At 26.9% G+C, this 19,620-nt stretch overlaps 2 protein-coding genes across 3 annotated transcripts in view; one reads left to right on the plus strand and one right to left on the minus strand.

Moving 5' to 3' along the window:
- The window catches only part of LOC145752906 (protein DOP1A-like), a 34,729-nt gene that overhangs the window by 1,600 nt on the left and 13,509 nt on the right, over positions 1 to 19,620 (plus strand). Inside the window, exons 5-30 of one of the 2 annotated variants that reach the window (XM_082569271.1) lie at positions 51 to 206; positions 649 to 847; positions 1,133 to 1,272; positions 1,576 to 1,682; positions 1,986 to 2,027; positions 2,202 to 2,366; positions 2,633 to 2,726; positions 3,081 to 3,263; positions 3,346 to 3,488; positions 3,981 to 4,066; positions 4,116 to 4,263; positions 4,398 to 4,540; positions 4,816 to 4,949; positions 5,015 to 5,143; positions 5,548 to 5,657; positions 5,813 to 6,036; positions 6,311 to 6,350; positions 6,421 to 6,498; positions 6,631 to 6,744; positions 6,975 to 7,036; positions 7,135 to 7,223; positions 7,410 to 7,553; positions 8,149 to 8,270; positions 8,494 to 8,737; positions 8,904 to 8,968; positions 9,196 to 9,359. In XM_082569271.1, coding sequence (XP_082425397.1) covers positions 51 to 206; positions 649 to 847; positions 1,133 to 1,272; positions 1,576 to 1,682; positions 1,986 to 2,027; positions 2,202 to 2,366; positions 2,633 to 2,726; positions 3,081 to 3,263; positions 3,346 to 3,488; positions 3,981 to 4,066; positions 4,116 to 4,263; positions 4,398 to 4,540; positions 4,816 to 4,949; positions 5,015 to 5,143; positions 5,548 to 5,657; positions 5,813 to 6,036; positions 6,311 to 6,350; positions 6,421 to 6,498; positions 6,631 to 6,744; positions 6,975 to 7,036; positions 7,135 to 7,223; positions 7,410 to 7,553; positions 8,149 to 8,270; positions 8,494 to 8,737; positions 8,904 to 8,968; positions 9,196 to 9,359 — 3,325 coding nt within the window. The remainder of the gene's footprint in view (positions 1 to 50; positions 207 to 648; positions 848 to 1,132; positions 1,273 to 1,575; positions 1,683 to 1,985; positions 2,028 to 2,201; positions 2,367 to 2,632; positions 2,727 to 3,080; positions 3,264 to 3,345; positions 3,489 to 3,980; positions 4,067 to 4,115; positions 4,264 to 4,397; positions 4,541 to 4,815; positions 4,950 to 5,014; positions 5,144 to 5,547; positions 5,658 to 5,812; positions 6,037 to 6,310; positions 6,351 to 6,420; positions 6,499 to 6,630; positions 6,745 to 6,974; positions 7,037 to 7,134; positions 7,224 to 7,409; positions 7,554 to 8,148; positions 8,271 to 8,493; positions 8,738 to 8,903; positions 8,969 to 9,195; positions 9,360 to 19,620) is intronic. The other variant, XM_082569272.1, reaches the window with a different exon arrangement.
- On the minus strand, positions 11,754 to 18,957 carry LOC145752909 (uncharacterized). The gene is made up of 4 exons (XM_082569276.1): positions 18,832 to 18,957; positions 12,912 to 13,165; positions 12,421 to 12,688; positions 11,754 to 12,029 (listed from the first exon to the last, which is right to left on the minus strand). The coding sequence occupies exons 1-4, from the start codon at positions 18,884 to 18,886 to the stop codon at positions 11,923 to 11,925; spliced, it is 684 nt and encodes a 227-aa protein (XP_082425402.1). The 5' UTR covers positions 18,887 to 18,957; the 3' UTR covers positions 11,754 to 11,922.

Raw genomic sequence — 19,620 nt, forward strand, 5'->3', positions numbered from 1 at the left:
TTTTGTATTTTGGTATTTATTAACTAAATTTTATTTTGTTACTTTTTAAGGTTTCTCCATTGGACTTTTATGAAGCGATATGGAGATGTGTTTTGTCTTCCTCCCAAGCAAGATTGTCTGCTCTTCAACTAATCTTGAGAAGATTTGATCGCAAAAGATCGACAGACGATCAACTTTTTATTATTGGCTCTGATATCAATGTTATGGTAAGTTTATAATTTTTTTATTTTTTTATAATCTTTTAACCTAAATATATATATTAAAGCTTGGTGGACAATTATATATATATAGAAATATATGTTAACGCAATTTAGGAGCATTCAAATAAACTGCCGTTTATAGAAAGGGGTAAAACTGGCAACGTGGTGTAGTGGTAAGAACACTTGCTACCGGGCAATTATAGTCTCTATAATATCCCAAACTGCCACAGGCAACTCGAGACTGGGTCGGAGTAACTTATGTTACTCTATGTTTAAGTTGCGCATTTGACCTTCCCACATCGAGGATAAAGATATATACAAAAAATAAAATAAATTATCACGAAAATATTATTTAAGAGTAAATATGCAGCCCTTAGGGTTTGCAGTTGCCTAGTTGTTGTCAAAATATACTTTTATTAAAAACTTATTTTATTTAAATTTTTTTCAGGTTTTAGGATTGCGTGAAGCGTTATTAGATAAGTTGGTTTTAACCCAACGATCAGCACTCGATGTCCTTGTTTTAATTTGTCCTCTTTCTAACATTCCAGTTCCAAGATCCGATATCAAAGTTTTGGTTGAATCCTCACTACTCTGTGTTCTTAGAAGAGATATGTCTCTTAATAGGAGACTGTATTCTTGGTTGTTGGGTTAGTTAATTTATTTGTTTGTACTTATTTATCCTTGATGTGTAAAGGTGACTTCAAGACCTAAACATAGAGTAACATTCAACTCTGACCTGGTCTTAAGTTAACTATGAAAATTTGGGATGATATTTGATTAAAACTGGCTGTCAATTAATCTGCTGATTACGGTATGAATACATGGGGATTAAACCCCCGACCTTTTGTTGTGAAGCCTAGTTTTTTTCTTTATAATAAGCTTTTACTGATTATAAATTGTATCTAAAATCTTTTAAATTTTGTTTACATTAGGTTATGATCAAACTAAAAGACAACTGAGCACTGGAAGTTTGGAAATAAAAGAAGAAATTTCTTATTTTGAGAAATATTCTCAAACAGTTTTAATCGAATCAATCTCCAATATGTTGCTTCAACTTAAAAACAAAATTACGGTTTGTTTAAAATGTTCAGTTTCAATTTAAAAACATAAATAATTTATTTTTTTCTCTGGTTATATAAAGGAATTTAAATTCACATGATTGAAATTTTATAAATAAAACCTGTATAAGCTACTGATATAAAGTAGTATAAGCTACTGTTCCATATACAATAGAACAAATTGATTTTTTATTGTATACATTGTATTGAGAAAATCAATTCCTATTTTAAAACAAAAAATAATTTTAACAAATAAAAATTGTGCTTTAAATACTAAATATAATATTTAACCCCACAACATTAAAATTTATTAACAGATAAAAAGTGAAAATGATTTGTATCCACTTAAGTTATTGGTTAGTTTATTGGACAAACAGGAAATTGGACCTCTTATTATTGAGGAGGTGTTGGTTGATGTGTTTAGGTAAAGATTGTTATCCTAAAATTTTATATTATAAGTGTAAATTGCTTTTGGTTAAATTGCAATACATATTTTGGGTCACGTATGTTGTCTGGTTTTAGACAAAACATGATTACACTACGGCTCTCCTAAATTCTCTCGCCTGAAATTTTATTTGAGAGAATTCTCTCCTATAGTAAATGACACATTGTTTTGTCTAGAGCCGGATGACATGCATGATCCCATATTTTCTTTAAAGTATAAACATTTTTAATTTGATTTTTAAATATATTTAGAATTTGTTTTATTTATTTTTTGTTTTAACAGATTATTACAAAAATCAGTTGATGTTATTCAAGAAGCAATCAGGTTTTTTAACTTTTATTTTTGCATTGTAGGAGTAAAGGTTACATTTTATAAAGTTTATCCCAATTATAATGAAATTTAAATAATTATTTTGTGTATTTTTTTTTAACTCATGAAGTTTGAAGCTGTTTATATTCCAAACTTAACTTGTTTATAATATTTAAATTTATTTTTTAGTGCAAAAATTTACATTGAAAATATTGGAAATCTTAAAATCACTGAAATCTCGAAAACAGGGAACTTATTATTGGGAGAATTTCAACCAAGTTATATCTGGATGTTTACTACTAATTTGTTAATCAATTATTCAGCTCAACCTGATGACTGTAAATCTAATATTGAGTAAGTTGCATCTATATAAGAGCTTAGTAAACAAATTGCTAATAAGTATGTATGTTCAATTTATGAGCTTTAAAAAAAAAACTGTCGTTTGTTGCAACCATATTACAACAAGTAAACTGCAACCTATATTAGGGACAATAAACTAGTGTTGTTTTAATGGAAGGATAACCACAATTTTATTTAAGATTTTAAATTTACAATAGTAATATGTTAAAAATATTTATTAGTTTAGTGATTGTTTTTAATTATTTCAAAATTATTTTTAGATTACCAGACCGAAAAGAAAATATTTGTTTTTCTGAAATCTGTGATTTTATTCGACTTCTGTTGAAAATTGTAAACACAGAAAATTTTGAAGAAGTAAGTTATAATATTTTTTATGTCACCACAAATGTTTTTTGTATATCTTTATTGTAAATATAGGAAACTAACACTATGGTTTAAACATACATTTGTTTTTCTTATCCAGTCTTTTAGCTGTTGGCATTTAAAGGCATTATTGCTTGTTTTTTAATCTACCAATTGTTTTTTTGTCTCAAAAAGTGTTTTTACTGTTTACAGTACCTTACTTGAGAGTGTGAGAGAATGGAAGCACTGGGGATTGAACTCAGTACCTCATGCTGTTTAGCCAAGTGCTATAACTTTCTTACTCACGCAAACTGTGGTTTAAGAAAATAGCAACTTGTATTACAATAAAATAAAACTTTTTTTTAGATCTCAACAATTTGCATTCCTAATTTGTTGTTTAATGTGCTTTCAACATTACACAAAAACTTAGATACATTTAAGTTTAAAGTTGTTTTAAATGGACTTAAGATTGTGGGTTTGTTGTTGGATTATTGTTGCCCTATTCAACCTAAAGTTGGCGTACAAAATAATATTGTTGGCGAACAGGAAGTATGTTATTTATTTTATTTTTTTATAAGATTAGTTACGTTACTTAAATATTTTTTAACCTTTTGTTATTATATTTTTTTAGCATCCATTAGACAATAATGGTTCCTCCAGAATGGTTGATGTTGGTTCAAATATATTGGTTGACAACCATTCCGTTGAAGATTGTTCTTTTATTCTGCACCAGATTTTTTGCTCATTTATATCTCAAAATATTTGCTCAGACAGGTAACAAAAATTATTTTCAGATTTAATTTAAATTTAAACTAAGAAAACTTTTTTTTTAAATAATATTTATTTACGTTTTACTTATATTTACCCAATTTTTTGTTTTTAAATTAATGGCTTAATATTTTTTTACCGGTAGCGTGGTGTAGTGGTCAGAAAACTCTTCTATCATAAACAAGGACATAAGTTCGATCTTCAGTGATCTGATGCTGTAGCACCTTTAAGTAAGGTGCTATAAACGGTATGAATTCCTGCTGAGCCAACTTAATCAGCAGCATAATTATCGGGCACTTTTAATCTATAATATTCCAAACTGCCACAGGCAACTCAAGACTGGGTTGGGGTAACTGATGTTACTCTATGTTTAGGTCGTGCAATCGACCTTCCCACATCGAGGATAAAGATATATACAACAAAAAATCTAAATCTTATAACCTACTACTAATAAGATGTCTGATGTTTCTAATTATTTATATTTTTTAATTATTATAGAGAATTGGTAACATCTTGTGTTAACAATCTTAAAGAAAATTTCAATGAAGAATTAATTTTTGGTTCAAGTGATCAAAGCCAAATAGGTAAGTAAAACGAATATTAAAAAATTATTCTTGCAAATTTTTTTTTTAGTTGATTATATTTTTACAGACCCAGATGGGCTAAATGTTTTAAAAGAAATTTTTGATTCGATTTGTAATCTTGTTTGCAACTTTGCTTATTTTCCTGTTTATTGTGAAAGGGGATCTTCAAGTCCCAAAATGAAGTCGAACGAATTAAGGTTTGGTAAATTTTTTTTTTAACTCAATTTTGTTCTTCAAAAGTACTGTAGTTAACTGTTAGTAATCTTTTTATTTTTAATAAAAAAGAATTTTTAATAAAAAATCAAATTTGAAATTAAAATATTCGTTTAAGTTTTCCAGAATGGTTTGAATATTTGATCTGGTGTTCTTGTGACCAGACAACCATGGATGGTGTTTATTTTCCATTCTCATTGGTAGCTATACAGACCATACTTGAATTGGTTTCTTTTGCTGGTAGTCAACCAACATTACAAGGTAAATAATTGGTATTTTGTTCTGTACATTAAAGTTTTCGTCCATATAACTTGAAACCATTAACTAGATGGAAATTTGCCCAAAAACATAATTTTGAAAATACCATTTTAGTAAGGGGGCCATTTTTCGGAGGAGGTTTAGGCTAAGGTATTGATTAGTAATATGGCGTTTTTGTGCATATGGTTTTTAACCAAACAACATAATACATATACTCCATGTCAAAAAAAAAAATTCTTGCAAGGAAAATTTAACTTAACTTGTTTTTTTAATAACAGAAGACAGGGATGATAATAACCGATGTATGGGAACAGTTTATGTTCGAGTTTTATCTCCGTTGAAGAACTTCCACGCTGAAATATTAGAACAAAATTCAACTTTTTATCAACTTGTAACAAAGAGATTGTGGAAGGTTTAAACATTTTATTAATTTGTAATTTGATTTTTTATATAAAACAATATTTGTTATTTTTCAAGGTTTTGGGAGACGAAGAAATGTGTCCCCACCATATATTGTGTGTTCAGTTACTTCTAAACCTTCACACAGTGTGTAAAGATGGAAGATGTGAAGTTGTGATACTTCAGGACATCATTAACTCTCATAAGGTTTGATATTTTTTTCTATCCATATATAATGCAGCTTAGTAGGCGATATATGTACATATATATGTGTGTATGTCTTATTTATATGCCTACAAAAATAAATCATTTGTGGTGCATAGGTAAATTATCGTGAGCAAATATAATTTGAGAGTTACTTTCATATTACAACAATTAAAATGCTAACCAAAGGACAGGCTATGAGAATAATGTTAAAAAGTTTTATCAAGAAATTGTAATAAGTTAGATTTGAGTATGGATGTGTAAGATATGTGTATTTATGTTTTTATTGCTAACTATAGTGAATATATTATTTTAATAAACAGATCTTATTTAATAAAAATTTTTTTTCTTTTAACTATGCTTTTTATTTCTTTAAATGATTATAATATATATTTTAAATATTTAAGGATGTTAAAATTGCTGCTTTAAAGAAGTTTTGTCTTCTCTGGCATTTAATACGAATTATAACTCAGAAAAAAAATTATTTACATTTTGGAAAACTGAAGCTATTCAACAGGTAACACACTAAATATTTATATTTTTTGAGAATTTTTAAAACTAATTAAAGATTGCTTTTAAAGTAAATGTGCTTATTAAATACTTAATTATATTTATTTTTTTCATAATTAAAACAATTTTTCCATAAAATCAAATTTTTTCTATTTTTTTTAGATGTTTGTTTGCTGTTGTTGATTCCCTTTCCTCCTCCTCCCATCACCATAGCAACCTCTCCTCTCCCTTCAACCTGGACACCGGAGGTTGCTCGGTGGTCACGGCAACAGCATCGTCATGGTTACGAGAATGTCTGGAGGAGAGAGATTTGTTGAGAGTTCTAGAACCATATTTGATGATTTTGTTGAGTCCATCTACACACAGTGTTCCTTTTCAACAATTTGGTAATTAATGTATTTTATTTTTTATGTTTTAGGATTCTTCCATTTTATTATCAACATTTTGATTGTCATTCTAGGTTTGAAGTCTTATTAAGTGTAATTTTTTATTTTTATTTCAAAATTTTATTTATAGTTTTTAAGATGTTGGTATTTTAGTGCCATTTAATATTTTATTCTCAAGATTTTATTAGCATCTTTGGTGTGTTTCTTTGATGGTGTTGTCATGCTGTTGTTACATTTTTTGTTTCTTATATTAATGTACTCCTTTTTTATTTAGATTCAGAAAGTGCAGTAACAACTCCTACTCAAGCAGAAAAGTAACTTATATTTTATTCATTTTAATTTCAAATTTATTTTGCTATTTTAATAATTTTCTTATTTTTTTAGTTTATTGGAAAAACAAAATGTTATTTTTTCTGAATCTTCAGTTAAAGCAGATATTGAAAATGGAAAAAAACTATATCGGTAAATTATTGGCAACCAGTTCAAGCTTTAAACTAACTAGAGAACTATTAAGTTTAAGTACATTCTAAAATAAAGCTACAAACATATGTAATATAAAAAATTTTAAAACATTTTATGTTTTTGTTATATTAGGGATCTTATCTCAACTTTATCCACAAGCGAACAAGACACAGAATTTGATTTAAATGAAAAAGCTGCAGAAATATCTGAACAAATTATAAAACAATCTCTTAAAATATATATCAAGTATGCTGTTTAGTTTTGTTTTAAAAATTATAGTAGAAGTTATGCAAAGTGATATAAATTTTTATTTTTTATGCAAGCTATCTTAATACAATTATATTATTTCATACTTCCATGTACTTTTACTTGTACTTTTCAGCTTATTCTTTTGCTTTACATTCTTTACCATTTTTTTCGTACTAAAGATGACTGTAGAGTACAAGTGATTTATGTTTTTAAAATTTTTTTTTTAGAATGAAATCTCAAGATAATCTTCACCTAAACCATATCAACAAATCGGATTTAATGGACAGTGGTAGGTTAATATTGACATTTGCATTTACCAAAAATGTTAAAGTTTAACCTATGTCAAATACAACTTGAGCACTAAAAATGGTTTTAATTTTATTTTAGAAACATCAGAAATGACTTCGGATTTCTCTGGTTCGGAAAAATCTATTCCAACCACTCAAAATATCACAAACAATATGCTCATATACCAGGTTTGCTTTATAGTAGTTCTTTCTTAAAAAATGCCTTTCAATTTCCAAAACATGTTGAACTAGATTTGAGTAATATTTCAACTTTTGTAAAGGTTTTGGCAAAATGGTTTTTGAAGTAGCCTATTTATAAATTATAATATATTGTTTAAGACAGGATTAGAACATAAAATATTTATATCAATTTAGGAAGATTTTGATGCCAACAGGGTATATTACTCTCTTCAGTCTATTCTCACACTGGTTCAAACCCACCCCCAGTTATTTACTTACACTGCTTCTACTCTGCCAATTTGTCCGCATGAATCTCGCTTTACTGGGGGAGTTATACAGGTAGAAAAAAATATTAACTGTTTTTATTATGCTCTTTGGTATAAGGGTTATATCTGTTTTACTTATAGAAAAAAGGATGTAGTGATTTGTAGTGTTTAGGCTATTTGTGAATATCAGGTCGAAGGGCTAATAGTGTGTTTTTTGTGAGGCTTGAATCTAAAACCTTTTGGCTTGTAGTCTGCAACAATGATCATAATGCCACACTACTGGACAAGGGCTTTTTGTTTTATACTGTACAATTATATACAAGAAATAATAATAATCTCTATAATATCCCAAACTGCCACAGGCAACTCGAGACTGGGTCGGAGTAACTTATGTTACTCTATGTTTAAGTCGCGAATTCGACTTTCCCACATCGAGGATAAAGATATAAAAAAAAAATAAAAAAAATAATGCTGTTTCTGTTACTATTTACAGCTAGGTTCAATAATTTAAATTAAAAGTGCATGTGAGAGTCCTAAAAAAAATGAAAAAAATAATTTAGAAGTGGTTTAATTGGTTGCACCATGTTTTTGTATATAATTTATGTGACATCATACTACCCACTAAATACAATACATAGAATAAACTTAACTTAAACTTTATTGTTTAGGACTTGCTGGGTCGCCATCTTCATTCCTTATCAGGTCAATCCTTTTATGCTGACAACATAGCTCGACCTTATAACATCATGATCGTTGAAGTGCTTGTTAAAATATGTTTGCGCTATATAAGGTCAGTAAAATCCTGATTACTTGAATTTTTAATAAGCAATTAACATACTAGTTGAAAGCCTGCCCATGTTCATAATCTTAGTTGTTGTATTCTGGGCACAACTCTTAACTTATATTTGCCAACAATAATTTACCTGTGCACCACAAATGGCAGTTTATTTGGACATACATATATCACCAACAAAGCTTATTTATTTGTATATTTTTAATTTAAAATTTTTCAGATCTTGGCATCCTCGTTCCAACTTCTCTCTAGACTCCCTCCACGATGTCCGCTCCATCTCCTGCTCCCTCCTCTCTCTTCTTCTCCAACAGATGACTCTCCTCACTCTAGATCGCAACATGACATCATCAGTGACATCACAAGGGGCACAACAGTTTGGGGCTTACGTGGAGTTGATATTAAGGGAGAACAAAGTGGGTGAGGTTGTGTTGGGGGCGTTACATTTAACCACTCAAGCTATGGACGTGAGTGTTACAATTTCCTTAAGTTTAAGTGTTAAGTTAAGTTTAAGTACCTGAGTTAAGTTTAACTTTTGAGTCAAGTTTAAGTGTTTACTGTAGCTATGGTGTTGTTCGAGTTTTGACTCAAGTTTGAATGTGAATAGAAACTAAATTTTACCTCGACTTTTAGGAACCAGGACTATCTGAAAAAAATGCTTCTTCCAAAAACGAGCAAACTGCAACGACCATTGACAGGTAATTTAATATATTACGTTGTCCTCCTTAGCAAAAAAATAATAAGTAAATCATGTTACACCTTTATTTGTAAATTTTTGTTTGTATTGAAACACATTTTTAGGGCCAATAAGACTTTTTTGGTTGATATTTTAGTTTTTAGAGAACATGTATTTGGTCAAAAGATTCTTAGTTAAATGGGCTTATACTTTCATCAGTTACTTTAATATAATTGTTGTGTTTTTAAGTTTGAAAAGCATCCAACAACTTGACGGCCACGATTTATTAACTTGGTGGTTGGGAGGAAACAATCTTCGTGTTCTTTCTTTTCAATCTCATTTACTTGCTCTCTTGCGCGATCTAGTGGTCTTCCAACATCATCTTGTAGCATCAGAAGCTTTACAGAGTAAAGGTAAGATTGTATATTTTAAGGCAGAAATTTAAAAGTTAGAAAAATTATTAGTTTGTTGATAATTTTTCAGTTTTTTATTGGACACAAGATGGTAGAAGAGAGTATTTGTTTAATTTTTTTCTTAAAATGTTTTAAAACGTCTTTAAAAGCATTTTGCAGAATTATAGGTTTAGCAAAACAAAGTAAGTTTAAACTGAATTTTAAATCCATTATATAACAATTTTATATCAAAATTTAGGCTTAAAATCTTAAAAGTTGTTAAGATAAAAATTTTAAGGTTATTTAAACTTAAAAACTTTTGATATTTTAGATTTAAAACTTTTTTGACCTTTTTACTAAAATGTTTTTCCCCGAATTTGGAATCAATTCAGTTTGTTTTGATGTAACTTGATATTTTGATTTGAGGTTGTTATAAAATCTTGACTTTGCTTAAATTTAAATTTTAACTATCTGGAAAATCTGTGGTTTAGGATTTCGGTTTTAAAGCTATCATAAAAGCATAAATCTAATGTGGTTTTAGAAAAGACATTAGGTTGTTTTTAATGGAGATATGCTAGGAAAAAATAAATTCATTTTTATATATTTGTAACTTATTTGTAAATCTTAAAAAATTCTACATTGAAATATTTTAAAGTAAACATTTAAATCTAAATTGTTTTTTAAATCAATATTTGCACACTTAAAATTGCTTTAAAATACTTAAATTAATATGTCAGGTCCATTTTTGTAATATGTAGTTTATAATATCATCTTGTTTAGTTAAAATTAATGAAATTTCATTTAAATATAATCTTCTGATCTAGTGTCAGTCGCATTGTTGTCCACTTACAACGTAACAATGGTCACGTGTTTACGATAACAATCATAATTGGTTGACACCATTTGTTCAATTTCTAGAAATCTTTAAAATCTTAAAAGCGGGGAAATTTCGATCCAAAATTTTCATGTATCAAATTTGCAAGTTGTTAAACTGTCTTTAATATAATCTTCAATATGAGTAATGATAAAATTATGGTTCTACTTTTAAGATAAATTAGTAGATTTTATGTTCTTATAAATCTTATGATATTTTGTAAAACATGAATTTTAAACTTAAAGATTATGAGTAATGGTGAAAAAAGAGACCTGTTGTGATTTTTAAGATAATTAATTGTTTTTGTTGCAAAAATATAGTTTTTTTTTATTCAGAACCTGTAAAAAAACATGCAAATTTAAGCTAATTTTTTGCTTTTATGTTTTAAACCATTTTTTTTTAATTTTAAAATCTGATTTAAAAAGGTGTCACTTTTTCAATCTTTCAGCTGTTTTAATATTACTAGATATTAAAAGATAAAAATAATATAAACAATATTTTTTTGTTAAGATTCTTCTATTTTAAAATGATCAAAGTTAGAATTAACTTTTACTTTTAAAGTTTTTATCTCTATTAATTAAGCTTTAAGATTAAATCTAATTCTGTTTTCGAATAAACAGAAGTACGTCAAAGTTTTGGCAAAACCAATTTCAATATTTTGAAAACTTTTTATTGTTAATTAAATGGAGATAGTATCAAACATTATTTTTATGGTAAAACTGTGCCTATATAAGTATATGTTTGTGCCAGTGTTTCCCTCAGGGCGTAAATCTGGTACGGTTTAATTGGTGTTTGATAACAATCTACGATTTATTTGACAACATGACAGTTTTGTTAGTACATTATACGCAGTTTACCATAAATAAACTATTAAACAAAAACGAAAAATGTTATATAAAAATGATTTTTAAAAAATTATTTAAATTTTTTTTTGTAAAAGAGTTTTTGGAATTATGTTCTGAATGTTTAGAATAGTTTTTTTGGGGGGGTTTCCTTACGCTTATGACTAATTTCAAACTTTTAAACCGGGTCGAATTATGTTGTTTTAAACATTGTGGTCTAAAAATAAATTACTTTATAATCTTTACAAAACATAAATATTAACAGCGGTTTTTGAAACATAAATCATTATATTCTAATTTATTTATTTTATTTTAGAAGTTTTTCTTTTGGGGTTTATTTAGGTTCGATTGCAATAGGTTTAAATCAATGTTAAAGTTATTTTGTTTATTGTGATAGCAGAGAATTAAGATTCAAATTTTTAATTTCATTTTCTGTCCAAGTTTAGGCTTCTTAAAAATTTTATTTTAAGACTTCTATATAGATTTAATTTTTTTGTTTAAAATTTACAGATTTTATTAGTTTGTATTTTTTTATTTCTACCAATATTCAAAAGTGTGCAAAAAAGACAAAAAACATAAATAACACAACAATGTGACAAAAATAAAACGTAAAAAATGTAAAAAATATAAAAACAACAAATATTTAATAACAACCGTAAAATTTTTGGTACTATGATGTAGATAATACTTATCGTGACGTCATATCGAATTCGTGACGTCACACTCAAGTTTTTTATGACGTCATAATAATTTGTGCGGTACAAAAGCGATAACAACACAGTGTTTAGAACACTTTCCAATTTACAACACGCTAACAAACGTCACCAGTTTTGGTTTTAAAGCGCCATCTCCAGCGCCCACTGACGGATCACAATAACTTGATTGTTTTGCGGCAATAATGTTTAAAGCAGTGCACGCATAGGCCCAGCATCATTTTTCGTATATTTGGAAGGAATTTTAAATTTACATCGGGAACTGTAAAAAAATAAATTATTAATTAATTTTGGAGCTATTAAAATATTCTTTAAAATACTTATTTTTTTTTAAATTTTTTGAAATAATCTAAAGGTCTAAATGCTAAAATTATTTTAAACTAAATTTGTTTTTAAAAATATGAAACAAGCTGTTAAGTTTAATCGGTTTTTGTGTTTGAAGTGTTTAATTATGGTTCACATTTTTAAAATTAAATTTTATTATATAATGTTAACTTTTAAGAAAATGTGGGTACATGAAATCATAAATTTTTTTTTATATTGTATCACGACTTAATTAAATCCTTTTTTTGTTTATGGAATATAACGCATTGTATACTCTTACACGCTTTCCTTATCACGCAACATTTGACCTATTATGATGTAACACTTACCAATTATAAGGCAGTCCGAATAACGATTCAAATGGGGGCAAAGATTTTCGTTTTTGCAAACTGGCCACAAGTTATCGGGCTTTAAAGGTTTAATGAAGATCGCCTTTTTCATATTCTCTTTTTTCGGACTCTCCTCTCTTTCTTCTTCTCTTTCTTCACCCTCTCTCCTTCTCTCGAATTCTTTTTCTTCTTCTTCCTCTCGTTCTTCTTGAGGAGGGAAGAAGGTTGGTAATCTTCGGTGGTTGAAAAGTTCTACGATTTCGTCAACCTAAAAATAACAAAAACACTATAGATAAAAAATACCAGATTAAACACCATTTTAGGAGTTTTATAAACACCAATAAATGGTAAAATAGGCTTATTAAAAATGATAAAAAAAACTTTTGTGTTTAAAACACTATTAAATGTTCAAAACACCATTTTAAACACTATTGAATGGTGAAAATCGATATTAAATAACAAAAACACCATTAAATGGCAAATAAACTTACCATTTTATCTTCGAACGAGCAGTCTGGCATATTTCCCTTCCATTTTCCATTACTCGAACACTCCATCGTTGTTCTGCGATGATATCCTGGAAGGTCCATGTCACAGCTGTAAGTGTAAGCGCACTTAAGCCCCACTGGGACTTTTCCTAGCAACCCCAGCTTGCTGACGTCATTGGTGCACGTGATATTGGCGGGAAATTCCCATTGTAGAGTGGGGCGGGTCAGGTCAAGAAAACTGCACATGTGTGGTTTTTCTAAAATAAAAAATACGATTTTTATTGAAAATGTTATCACGTGGCAAAGCGTTAGGGCGTGTTGTTTTAAATCGTACCATCGTAGGTTCGAATATCGGTGACGACGTGTTTTTTTAATTGAATTTTTAAGTGTTTTTTGACATAGTAATAAGTGCCTTCAATATCAGGTAATGTCACACTTTTTAACTTGTTTATTTCATGCTTATTAATCAACATTTTTACGATGTTTAACATTGATTTAATCATGTTTTTAAAGTGGCTTTTATAACAACATTTAAACCTGCATTAGTGGTTAACCGTGTTGGAATGTTAATTGGCTTTTGTGGTTTGGCAAAAGTTGTGAAAAATTTTTAAAAATATTTTTTCACAACTTTTTTTTTGGAAATTTTTTTTCGGAAATTTTTTAAACACAAATAAATGATAGTAATTAAGATTATATCTTTCTTACATTAAAGTACTTTGTTAAAATGTTTAATTGTAAAGTAAGTGTTACCCAGAATTTTTAAATTTGTTAAAATTTCGTGGAATAATCACAAAATATTCGTCATTACAATATGTTTATTGGATACTTGGTATCAAATATTGCGATATTTAAACCTTAATTGAATGAATTCGTGTCGCATATTGTCACGGAATCACGATTCCACATTAAAAATGATCTGACCAAGCGATTTTTAATTTTTTTTGTATTACAAAAAAAAATTATTATTTATAAATTGAAGGCTCGGGATTTTAAAAACAGAGCGCTTCAAAAATTAAAATAAATTTACTAAAAGAAAAATAAAGAAAATTTAAATACGCAAAATAATAAAGTTTTTTGAAATTAATTTTTAATTTATTCAAAAGAATTGGCATGTTAGGAAAATGTTAATTAGTTTTTAATTAATTGGATGAAAGCCAGACATCATTTCCAAAAAAATTTTGAATCTAATTTTTATGACATTTCAGGTCGCCAACATTCTAATTTGTGACGTCATAATTTAACACATAATCGTTAAATCAAAAAGTTTTTAAAAAATTTCGGATTAAAAATTTTGCAAAGTTGTTAAAAAGTTTTTATCAAAAATGTCATCTTGCAAATATTTATAAAAGTTCAAATTTTTACAAGAACGTTCCGATGTTGCAACACCTGCCGTTTATTTACATTCATAACAGAATATCGTGCGTGAGTTAACTACTACAATTTTGCTAATTAATTAAGGTTCACACAAACGTACGCTTAAAATTTCTAAAAAAATTTCTAAACAAACTTTTGGGCGTTTTTTTATTACTTTTTTTTTAATTTTTTCATATTTATTTTTTTTGTTATTTACTTTTTACTTTTTTTAATTTTAATTTTTTTTTTGTTCTGTTTTTGATTTATTTAAAAAATTTTTTACCTTTTTTAACTTTTGCGATTCTTGCTCGCCATGCAAAATAAGATCCATCAGTTGCCCCGTACGAAAAATAAGCTGAGCCATTTGCAATTGTCGCCAATAATAATAAATATAATTTCATCATTTTTAGGGTTTTTGTTATCAAGTTTAAAAAAATATTGAAATTTTAAAATCTGTTAAAATATTAAATTATAAAATTTTTATTCTTTTTTTAGCACTTTTTATTTTTTATTTACATTTCTAAACTTCTTTACAACTTAATTATTTTATTTTTTTGTATAATTTCGATCGCTCTAACTTGCAAATCGATTATGACAAAATAACTGACAACTTCGCTTTATATATACTCACATCATTGTTACGTCACAATTTTATAAACTTTCAAATCTCAATTTTTTTTTTAAATCGTTTGTTGTAGCACAACGAAAAAGGCGCAAGTCACCTTTTTCACTCCTTGTATGACGTCACAGACCACTATTTATTACAAAAAAATGTTAGATTTGTGACAATCGAAAGATTACAAATGAGGTCATTTAGGTTTCCTATACCTACAACAATGCTTTCTTTATGACGCCATTAACACGCGTGTTAATTGTAAACGGAAGTTAATGCGAATTAAAAGTTGGAAAGTTGCAGTTGATGGTTTTGAACCCAGTTTAACTCTGGTTTAACTTTGTAATCCTAGGGCGTTCTACATCAAATTTACTTCCTTTAAGGTTGTATTGTGTATTGTTGTATTGAACATGATTGGATAAATTGATTAAATGAAGACCCTTCATTATCGTGGTTTTAGTAAAGTTTAAACGAGTTTTATTAAAATCATGTTTCTTGAAAATTTTAGGTTTTTGTTTGCTGTTTTAAGTTTTTGAAATCGATAATTCATAAATTTCTATGAAAACTGAATTGTTTTTAGTTTAAAAATCTGCATAAACCACTTTAGGTATGACTATTATTTATACCACGATTTTTACTTAAATAACTTTTATTTAATTTACATAAATTACTAATTTTGGGTTTTATTAAACATTTTTTTATCAAAACTGTTTTTTTTCCTAAAACTTTTTTTCTATCAGAGGCTTTATTAATCCCTTAAAGTTGATTTTTGGTGACAAATTCCATTGGTTGTTTCGTAACAGTTTATTGTACATTGTCCATTGTATATTGTGCAGGGGCTTTAGATAATATCGACTTCCGAATTTTTCTTAATGTTAAATTTAATGTAAGTTAATATACAAGCATGTTATATCACGAACATCTTATTTAGGGTTTTAAGAAAATACCTTTTTTTGATTTTTTTTTTTAATTTTGATTTTTTTAATAATTTTAATAAAAATTGATAAAATTTAGTTTTTAAATGTTGTAATTTTGAAGTGTATTTATATGAATAATTTAATTTTATTGGATTACAATTTTTAACATAAATTTAACATCGAAATTCAATGTTTGTTTATTAAAATTTGGTTTTTCTACATTTCGTGTTACCTTCTCTTAATTCCACCACAACTATCTTAAGGTTAAAATTATATTTAGAAAATAAATAATTAGGTTTTAACATCACGGGTATTTCTGATATTTTTGATGATGTAATTTGTGACTTATTTAAAAGCGAAATTTCGTAAAAACATTTTCGAGAAAAAGTTTCAAAAATTTTTCGTAATCGGTAACGGAAATGGATTGTTAATTGTTTTAAAATCTACGTCACAATTAAACAATTGTTAATTTTTAATTGTTTTTTGTTAACAAAAATGGTTTAATTTCCAAATATTCGAGTCACGTGACTGTTAAGTGATCACGTGATCAATCTATTCTGCACGTGGCTCGTTAACACGCAATTCCATGCTTGTATGACGTCACAATACCCGATTATTTTGCTTAACGATTTAAATTCCAGGTAACTGTCAATTGTTCACTGTTTCCATGTATGTATGAATATTTGCCAAAATGTAAACGCCTATGTTTTATAAGGTAGGGCTTTGAAAGTGCAAATTATTTTATTCAAAGAATAAAATAAGTTTAAATATTCATTTTTTTATGTAGGTTGCATTTTATAGTTTTAATTGTTTTTTAAATATTTTTTATATGAGACTAAAAAAATTTTGATTTTACTTTCGAGTAAAAAGAAAAATTCAAATAGTTTGTACTTTTTTTTACAGTTTAAATTGTTTGTTTACTATTTTTTTTTAGAATCTAAAAGCATTAGTTTTACCATTTGTTTGCAATAATAATAACTTTTTTAAGGTACGTTAAAAAGAATTAGCAATTTCAGATTACTAATTAACTAGTAAATCATCATATTATCATGCAGGGGAATTTAAATAATAAACTTTCTGCCAACACAAAGGTCGTATTCTGCACAGTTTGCCAACACAAGATGTTAAACAAACAAACAAGAAACTTAAAAACATAGCGTGCCACTATTAACTAAAACTTAAATGTCAGTTGAGTTTAAAATGTCATTCTTGTAAAACATGAGTGAACGATGCTGGCAACTATTTTAAATAGGGCTTAGGGTAATTGATCACCTACTTATTAGCGTGAAAATTTAACAAGTTCTGGATTCAAAAATTAAAATTCGCGAAAATTATTTTTAAAGTTAAAAGGTAGGCTGGTGACATAATTTTAAAGGTTAACAAGCAATTACAATCTAGTTACGGTTGTTACTAAAAAAAATTCGGTAAAAAATTCGCATTTTTTAGTAATTTCAAATGTTTTACAATAATTTCTGTAAACTTGCTTAAAAGTGTGCCAGTTACTGTCTTATAACACGTAATTAGACGCCTATTATTACATAACAATTAATCTATTATTACATTTTAATCGAGATTTTATCATACGAAAAATGTTAAAAATTTGCTCATATTGTTTAAAGATTCTTAATGAACTTTATTACAATAAATTACGAATTATCTTGTTTAAATTTCGGCAAAAATCCATAATATTCACTACACATTACGCGCTAAAATAAAAATATCTGTTTGAATTTTTAAAAAAATTTACTTTTTCACGTTTTTAATTTTATTGACGTAATTATTTTTGGATAGAAACCAAAAAAACTAAAACGTTACAAATAAAAAATCAAAAACCTACACGTACAATGTTTTCTTAGAATATATATAATGTTAATTAACTTAAATATACTTTGTTTAAATATACAGGATTTATTAAGTTAAAGCTTTTTAGTTGTTTTTTGACCTTTTTGTTTTATTTTAAGATCGAATCAGGTCAAAATTTTTAACGTTTTTGGACTAAGTTACATAAATTAAGTTGTCCTTTTTATATATTCTATAAATATAAGATTTCTAGATTTATCTTGAACTGAATTTTTTCAATATTTTAACTTTGTTCTTTTGTTTGTCGTTATTTCACGTCACCCTACAACCTTTATGACATCACAAAAGGTTGTTCCAAAATAACTTTAAATTCAAATTATTTTTGAACCGTGAAATTTTGAAGCATGTCGCCGATGTCGCCTAATTATGACGTCATTTTGGAATAATTATGACGTCATATTACATCATCTTACAATTGGATGATAAATTTATCTTTTTTAGTTTTTGTTTTAGTAAAAATTATTTAATAATGTAATTGAATATTATTCAAGTGAGTAATTCGTTGACATTTTACCTAGATGACCAGTGACGTCATCTGAACTTTAAAATATTTAAATTTTGGGAAAGTTATTTTTAAATTGTTTGTGAATATAAATTGGTAAAATTAATATATTTTTTTTTGTATTTTTATAGGTTTTTGCATTTAAAAAAAAGAGTTTAAGAAAGATTTTAAGAATTTATAATAAAGGTAGAAAGAAAATCGTAATTTGAAATTTAATTTGCCTTTTTAGCTAAATTTAACGAAATTTAAAGTTACAAGTTGTTATTAGTTAAATAATTATCCAAGAAAAATTAATTTAAATTTTGATTAATTAGCAAAATTTTTTTCACCGCTCTTCACTCTAAGTACAATCACCAAGGTCATGGGGTCACGTGATTAAGTTAAATTTAACACGTTTTCACATCTTGGTTACTTTGTTTTTCTACATTGTCAGTTAATTAAAATAAAGCCTTTGTTTAAGTTAAATAAACGTGCGCTAATTTATTATTAGAAAACAAATTTTTTACATGATGGAAAAATAATATTTTATTCAGGATTAACATAGTTAGGGATATTTTACACGATATATCTAATAATTACCTGAAATAAAATCTATTTTTAATATTAAAAACATTTTTTAATTTATTTTTAAGTTTTTCGAATGTTGTTTAAGTTAAAATTATAAAAATAGAGGATTACCTTTTAACAAAGAGGCGAGCAGTGCAATGAACATTCTCTGAAAAACACTTTTCATTTTGCGGCAATTTTCAGTTAATTTTCCTCAATTTGAAATTAAAGTTTTATTTTACAAAAAGTATAATTTCCTGAAACAATAAAATTGTAAAAATATCAAATTTCAAAGCAAAAACTTTTCTAGAGAACTCGCCAACGATATCAAGTTAACTTTAATATGGAATTTAGAACGAAAACTAATTCCAATTTTCCTAAAAATTCGATAACTTTTGTCCTAACCGCTTTTTAACACACGTTCAATAACCATTGGTTAAAAATCGACTTTAAGTTGAGCAAATTACGTTGCAAACTTTAAATATTCGGTAACTAGAAACGCCATTGGCTAAAACTTTAAATTTTTTAAGGGAATAAACTTGTTTAACCACTTAACCTTTCAAGATAAAACCTAAATTTACTTTTAATCAAATTTTGAATCAATATTTTATATCGATTGAATTTAAAAACTATGTTTGGGTAATTATATTACAAGCTTATATCCATTTAAGGTTAATTTATTGAATTAAACTGAATATAAAGATAATTAAGTTTATTAAAAATCTATTTTCTGTTTTAAATTTAATTAAACTGCATTTTGAACTATGAATCAGCAATAACATGGCATAAAAATATCGAACTTTAATTTTAAAAATCTGTCTCAAAATTGAAATCAGACATAAACTTAAGTTGATAATGTTTTTAAAATTATTTAATAACCACTTTGGTTCAGTTATCTGACAACTAACAATAAAAATTAAT

The sequence above is a fragment of the Corella eumyota genome, chromosome 5, assembly GCF_963082875.1.
Source record: "Corella eumyota chromosome 5, kaCorEumy4.1, whole genome shotgun sequence".
Classification (NCBI taxonomy): domain Eukaryota; kingdom Metazoa; phylum Chordata; class Ascidiacea; order Phlebobranchia; family Corellidae; genus Corella; species Corella eumyota.